Source organism: Hippocampus bargibanti, linkage group LG13 (genome assembly GCF_051943395.1).
Source record: "Hippocampus bargibanti isolate YZ-2025 linkage group LG13, ASM5194339v1, whole genome shotgun sequence".
NCBI lineage: Eukaryota > Metazoa > Chordata > Actinopteri > Syngnathiformes > Syngnathidae > Hippocampus > Hippocampus bargibanti.
The window spans coordinates 13476003-13483976 of NC_142746.1; the positions used below are offsets into that span (position 1 = coordinate 13476003).

Genomic DNA, 7974 nt, shown 5'->3' on the forward strand with positions numbered 1-7974 from the left:
AACCAATTACCATGGACACAAATGAGATGTGAAAAAGCAAGCAAATCAGGGAAATGCAATTCAATAATCTTCAATTTGTCCAAGATGCTTTCAATACAATTTAATCTGGTGCCACATGAATGGGACTTTAGTTATCTACATTGGTGTTTGTACAAGTTCACTCAGTGAAGCTATTTCCTTTTATTTCTACCAGACAATTTGTCATATTTGCGGTGAGAAGTTTACAAAAGCCCAAATGACAATTCTAAAGCATTCAAAATTGTGATTACTAGTCGCCTCGGCCCTCTTGCATTTCCAACCACTAACCACTAACCACTAACCACTCGACTACCGGGCCGGCCCACTTTAACACCAATTTATTTGAATGAGTCAACACAATACACCCATTTGTTAAAAAAAAAACATACAGTATCAGCATAACACTTTCACACCATTCATCCATTTTCCGTACCGCTTATTCCTCATTAGGGTCGCGGGGGGTGATGGAGCCGATCTCAGCTGTCTTCGGGCACGAGGCGGGGGACACCCTGAATTGGTTGCCAACCAATCGCAGGGCACACAAAGACGTACAACAGTCACTGTCATACTCACACCCAGGGACAATTTGGAGTGGTCAATCTGCCTGCCATGCATGTTTTTGGAGTATGGGAGGAAACCGGAGGACCCGGAGAAAACCCACGCACGTCCGGGGAGAACATGCAAACTCCACACAGGAAGGCCAGACCGGGACGCGAACCGGCGACCTCTGTACTGTGAAGCTGGTGTGCTAACCACTCGACTACCGGGCCGGCCCACTTTAACACCAATTTATTTGAATGAGTCAACACAATGCAAACATGCTCAGATCAGTGCTCGTGGCACACATCACATGATTTCACCACCTGAGCTGAACACTGGATCCATTCTTGATTGGTTCACCTCCCTGCTGTTATCAAGCTTTGATTCTTACAAGTCATCAATAAGAATAGGCCGGGCATACCATCAGTGTGTGTGTGTGTGTGTGTGTGTGTGTGTGTGTGTGTGTGTGTGTGTGTGTGTGTGTGTGTGTGTGTGTGTGTGTGTGTGTGTGTGTGCGCGCGCGCACGTGCGTCCAAGCGCACACAGCACACAGCTGTCTCCCGCTCTCCTGCTCATGAGCGAGCGACAGACCATCTGTCGATGCAGGTGATTAATGCCTTGTCTGCTCTTTAATGGCGGACTACGTGACGCGAGGCGCGACAAGACATCAGTGCCCTGTGAGTCTGAGACACAACTGGCCATGTGATTCAGGCATTGTGATGAGTTAGTGGTTCACTTTTGACAGTCATCCGACAGGTTATCAGGTTCACATCTGATCCAATTTGTCTTTAACCGCTGCAATACAATTTGTTGCACTGTTTTGTCTCCTCATGTCAAAATGCGGTCATCGCAAGCTACTGCAAGTGTTGAGAGAGCTGGTACCATACAGTATGTTATTTTTAGTGTTCATTTTACACCTGAATGCAAATAATTCATGTAGTTCATTAATTTTGTAGTTTTATTTTTTTGCTGGTTATTCCAACAGACTGTAAACTATGATTTAATTAAACAAAAATATGACCATATAGCAAATGAACAATTGCTTTTCTTTTTTGATAGATCACTGCTCCTAGCTGACAGACTACACTGTGGACCGTAATTCATTTCTGGTTTTGGTTTAACGAGATTTTCTCTATAGTGTCCAGACAATTATTAGTATGACTGTTATTTTGCTGTTTAAAGTCGGATATTCTCTGCTTCAACACAGTTCCAGTCAGACATATGTGAAACATGTACCCAGTTGCCCAAACACTTAACAACAGTGTAAAACACACTAGCTGTGTCAATCTTAGTTGAGTTTTCATTCGTCAAGGCTTCTCAGTCTTTTCTCTTCAACCTTTCGTGAAAAAGGAAACGTTTCATAAATGCAGCTTATTTGACGTGAGCCCAGCTGAGATTTTTGTGCTTCATCTTCTGTTTCCTTTTGGGAGTTGTATGGGTGGTTATTTCTCAGTTTTGCTATTTTGATGCATTCTGATAAGGCGTCCCAACGTGGTCATACCCATGGGTTGAAAATACACCCATGAAACCATCGATATATATATATATATATATATATATATATATATATATATATATATATATATATATATAAAAAAAATCCTCGTCTCACCCACCATGGGTGGTGTCTGTCCCCATTTCAGCTCGGGTCCTCTACCAGAGGCCAGGAAGCTTGAGCGTTCTGCGCAGTATCCGTGCTGTTCCCAGCACTGCGCTTTTCTGGACCGAGATATCCGATGTTGTTCCCGGGATCTGTTGCAACCACTCGTCGAGTTTGGGGGTCACTGCCCCAAGTGCTCCGACCACCACAGGCACGACTGTCACCTTTACCTTCCAGGCTCTCTCCAGCTCCTCTCTGAGCCCTTGGTATTTCTCGATTTTCTCATGTTCCTTCTTTCTGATGTTTCCATCACTCGGGACCGCTACATCCACGACAACGGCTTTCCTTTCCCCTTTATCTATGACCACGATATCTGGTTGGTTGGCCATTACCATCTTGTCAGTCTGTATCTGGAAGTCCCACAGGATTTTTGCTCGGTCATTCTCCACCACCTTGGGAGGTGTTTCCCATTTTGACCTTGGGGTTTCCAGTCCATACTGCGCACAGATGTTTCGGTAGACTATGCCAGCCACCTGGTTATGGCGCTCCATGTAGGCTTTCCCTGCCAGCATCTTACACCCTGCAGTTACATGTTGGATTGTCTCAGGTGCCTCTTTGCACAACCTACACCTTGGGTCTTGTCTGGTGTGGTATATCCCTGCCTCTATGGCTCTGGTGTTCAGGGCCTGCTCTTGGGCAGCCAGGATGAGTGCCTCTGTGCTGTCCTTTAGGCCAGCCCTCTCTAGCCACTGATAGGACTTCTTGAGATCAGCCACTTCTGCTATGGTTCGGTGGTACATCCCGTGTAGGGGCTTTTCCTCCCATGATTGTCCCTCTTCCATCACCTCATCCTCTGTTCCCCATTGACTGAGACATTCTCTGAGTACATCATCCGTTGGAGCCTTCTCTTTGATGTATTCATGGAGCTTGGATGTTTCATCCTGGACAGTGGCTCTCACACTCACTAGTCCCCGGCCTCCTTCCTTACGGCTTGTGTACAGTCTCAGGGTGCTGGACTTGGGATGGAACCCTCCGTGCATGGTGAGGAGTTTTCGGGTCTTAACATCCGTGGTCTGAATCTCTTCCTTTGGCCACCTTATTATTCCTGCAGGGTATCTGATCACTGGCAGGGCATAGCTGTTTATTGCCCGGGTCTTGTTCTTGCCATTGAGCTGGCTTCTGAGGACTTGCCTCACCTGCTGGAGGTATTTGGTCGTAGCCGCTTTCCTTGTTGCTAATTCGAGGTTGCCATTGGCCTGTGGTATACCGAGGTACTTGTAGCTGTTTGTAGCTGTATATATATATATATATACCACATATGCAAAATTAATGAAGACTTCCTTCAATCAATATATTAATGTACCACATTTTCACAACCATACAGCACACCCTACGAGTAGGCTTAGTCAAAGTTATGAGTTCAAATTCAGCACTCATTACACAAACAATGCACACTGTATTATTCAAAAAAATATTTGATAGTGACAGGCCAACTTGATCCGTAATAGTGTCGCGAGAATAGCTCAACTCGCGTTTGGTCTGAGCGCGGCATCAATGTGTTTAAATGTTAGCCTTTCTTTTGTCGTTGACATTGACGCAGAATTTAATGAGCCATGCAAACCCCTGAAGAGGTACAGTTATGCCCATCTCCCTTCTCTGGCTCATTCACTCATTAGAATTGCTCGCAATGCTCCAGACCTTGAAAGTGAAGGATAATGGAGCCAAACATTCTTTGTGAGTCGACTTTGATGACCTTGTCAGCTAAATGGTGAAAATGGAATGCACAGTGTCACTTTTCCAGGATGCAACTTTCGTGTCCTTTTGATAGGTCACATTACACGTTTGTTTTGATCTGTCACCCTTGTCAATCCGGATTTTCTAATTGCGAATGGACACACTAAGGAGTGAACAAGAGAGGCAGGTTAAAACATTAATATCCTATATGTATTTAGGGTGAAGCTTTGTTTTATATTTCACAACACACATTAGTTTGTCAATTTAGTGATTAATTTGATTTTATAAAAAAAAAGTTTACATTTCTATACCTTAATTTGAATGCGAGACAGTGCAGAAATTTGTGAACTTAAATGGATTATGTTCGCCCGCTGGCTTGGTGCGTAGCATGTCAGAGAAAAAGACCAAACAGCATTTTTCAAAATGACGTTTATATGGCTTAATACGACTGAAAACAAAGATAATAAGTTATTTTTCAGAAATCTGACGGTATTTACTTTTGTGAGGCTAAAATTCGGAGGAGTTGGACAGTTTTAAATTCAACAAGGTCAAAACTATTTATCTACTGTTATTATTGATTTGATAAACAATTAGTTCTTAATTTATTTTGCCCCTGTACCACACAACACAGCAAATACAACACAGTATTCTTTATCTTGATCATGTAATTCAAAGTCGATTATGCAGCACCATGGCTAGTCTTAATATTATCACCAATAATGCCTTTGGATTTTGTTTTATCCGGAAAATATTCAAATGCATGCTTGGTGAATTCTAACATTGTTAATTGGAAATTTTACTCTCCCTTAAAAAACAACAGATGCACCTTGGTCAAGTCAACACTTTTCAAACTTTTTGCATAATTACAATTTTTTTATGTGTAGAATTGTGTAGAATTAAACTTGAGTCGTTTTTGTTTGCAATACACAACAAACTTTTCTTGCTTAGTTAGCCATTAAAATATGTGCACATATTCTTAAACAGTTAGGAGTCGCATACCTTCTGCAAGCAGTCGTAGAGCATGCCCAAATTGAGGCTCCAGTGTGTTTTTCTCAGCTACCAATTCAGGTAAGTAATTATTTTGATGCATTCTATACGGGCAGATTTGCATGCACACAGCAGATCGTGCAGGCACTCGAGATGAAGCTCCTCGCCTGGCAGCTGCAAACTCAAACACGAGCAGATTCCTTCTTCAAAAAATATGTCCCCGAATTATTTCGTCCTCCAAGGAGTCCGGGATGCTGACTTGCAGGTAGAGTTCTGATTCACAGAAGTGAGACCATGTCTTCCACCGCTGGCTCTTGCCTTTCAGCCTCTTCTATCCCACGCCAGAAACTCATGCTGGGTGCTCGTTGCACGCAGCTCCCCGCCCCTCCGAACACGATTGGGCTCATGCTGGGACAAGGGATGCTGCAGACGAACACACCACTCCTCTTTCCTATATATATATATATATACCACATATGCAAAATTAATGAAGACTTCCTTCAATCAATATATTAATGTACCACATTTTCACAACCATACAGCACACCCTACGAGTAGGCTTAGTCAAAGTTATGAGTTCAAATTCAGCACTCATTACACAAACAATGCACACTGTATTATTAAAAAAAATATTTGATAGTGACAGGCCAACTTGATCCGTAATAGTGTCGCGAGAATAGCTCAACTCGCGTTTGGTCTGAGCGCGGCATCAATGTGTTTAAATGTTAGCCTTTCTTTTGTCGTTGACATTGACGCAGAATTTAATGAGCCATGCAAACCCCTGAAGAGGTACAGTTATGCCCATCTCCCTTCTCTGGCTCATTCACTCATTAGAATTGCTCGCAATGCTCCAGACCTTGAAAGTGAAGGATAATGGAGCCAAACATTCTTTGTGAGTCGACTTTGATGACCTTGTCAGCTAAATGGTGAAAATGGAATGCACAGTGTCACTTTTCCAGGATGCAACTTTCGTGTGCTTTTGATAGGTCACATTACACGTTTGTTTTGATCTGTCACCCTTGTCAATCCGGATTTTCTAATTGCGAATGGACACACTAAGGAGTGAACAAGAGAGGCAGGTTAAAACATTAATATCCTATATGTATTTAGGGTGAAGCTTTGTTTTATATTTCACAACACACATTAGTTTGTCAATTTAGTGATTAATTTGATTTTATAAAAAAAAGTTTACATTTCTATACCTTAATTTGAATGCGAGACAGTGCAGAAATTTGTGAACTTAAATGGATTATGTTCGCCCGCTGGCTTGGTGCGTAGCATGTCAGAGAAAAAGACCAAACAGCATTTTTCAAAATGACGTTTATATGGCTTAATACGACTGAAAACAAAGATAATAAGTTATTTTTCAGAAATCTGACGGTATTTACTTTTGTGAGGCTAAAATTCGGAGGAGTTGGACAGTTTTAAATTCAACAAGGTCAAAACTATTTATCTATTGTTATTATTGATTTGATAAACAATTAGTTCTTAATTTATTTTGCCGCTGTACCACACAACACAGCAAATACAACACAGTATTCTTTATCTTGATCATGTAATTCAAAGTCGATTATGCAGCACCATGGCTAGTCTTAATATGATCACCAATAATGCCTTTGGATTTTGTTTTATCCGGAAAATATTCAAATGCATGCTTGGTGAATTCTAACATTGTTAATTGGAAATTTTACTCTCCCTTAAAAAACAACAGATGCACCTTGGTCAAGTCAACACTTTTCAAACTTTTTGCATAATTACAATTTTTTTATGTGTAGAATTGTGTAGAATTAAACTTGAGTCGTTTTTGTTTGCAATACACAACAAACTTTTCTTGCTTAGTTAGCCATTAAAATATGTGCACATATTCTTAAACAGTTAGGAGTCGCATACCTTCTGCAAGCAGTCGTAGAGCATGCCCAAATTGAGGCTCCAGTGTGTTTTTCTCAGCTACCAATTCAGGTAAGTAATTATTTTGATGCATTCTATACGGGCAGATTTGCATGCACACAGCAGATCGTGCAGGCACTCGAGATGAAGCTCCTCGCCTGGCAGCTGCAAACTCAAACACGAGCAGATTCCTTCTTCAAAAAATATGTCCCCGAATTATTTCGTCCTCCAAGGAGTCCGGGATGCTGACTTGCAGGTAGAGTTCTGATTCACAGAAGTGAGACCATGTCTTCCACCGCTGGCTCTTGCCTTTCAGCCTCTTCTATCCCACGCCAGAAACTCATGCTGGGTGCTCGTTGCACGCAGCTCCCCGCCCCTCCGAACACGATTGGGCTCATGCTGGGACAAGGGATGCTGCAGACGAACACACCACTCCTCTTTCCACATGCATAGAGTAAAAAATAAGTGGTACGGGTATAATTAAATACCGATAAACGGGTACAACAATGAAAAGAACAAGGAGGCTGCCCCATCTTGATCAAGCACAAAGAATACCGCAATAAATAAGAAAAAAATCGCGCAATTAATTCTTATTGTTTTCCGATGTAATTGGATTGGATTGGATTTGCCTTTATTAGTCTCGCAGTGGAGAAATTTACATTTCACAGCAGCAAGAGTTGTAATCATTCAATTAAATGGATGACTCAGGTAAAAATAAAACTTTCAAGGTTTAAAATTCATGCAATTATTGTAAACTCCTTTGTCCGCAAAGGTCAAATCACAATTACCGCATTTGCTGTGGTGTCTTTAACTAATTTATTAAAATTTAAGGTTTAGCCTAATGTCCGACACATGTGGCCGTCATAATAGAAAGCCGGTTTGGAACCACCAATATTCCAAGAAATAGATGCAATTGCTGTAATTTGGCAGGTACTAAATGGCAATGACCACGTTGACGACTGTTCATATACATGTCCACCACTTTACCCATGTGTCACATCACTAATCGTTGTCAAATCATATTTTTTTCTTTTACGCCCCCTTTCAATTTTGCTGCTGTAGATTGCAAATGTCCCCATTGTGGGACTATTAAAGGCTTTCTGATTCGGATTTATATTCGGATTCAATACAAACCATTATAAAGTATGTACACTGTAAATTATGTTTCGGTAAAATATGTACCGGTACTCGTACTTTATCTTTATAAA

General features: G+C 41.5%; 1 protein-coding gene across 6 annotated transcripts in view; it reads right to left on the reverse strand.

The window, feature by feature from the left end:
- The window catches only part of khdrbs2 (KH domain containing, RNA binding, signal transduction associated 2), a 45276-nt gene extending 39956 nt beyond the window's left edge, over nt 1-5320 (reverse strand). For all 6 annotated transcript variants that reach the window (XR_016116867.1, XR_016116866.1, XR_016116865.1 and 3 more), the window contains exon 1: nt 4892-5320. Coding sequence is in view for 2 of the 6 variants with exons in the window: in XM_089011756.1 (XP_088867882.1) it covers nt 4892-5003 (112 nt within the window). In the remaining 4 variants the exon portion in view is untranslated. The remainder of the gene's footprint in view (nt 1-4891) is intronic.
- Nucleotides 5321-7974: the final 2654 nt, after the last annotated feature.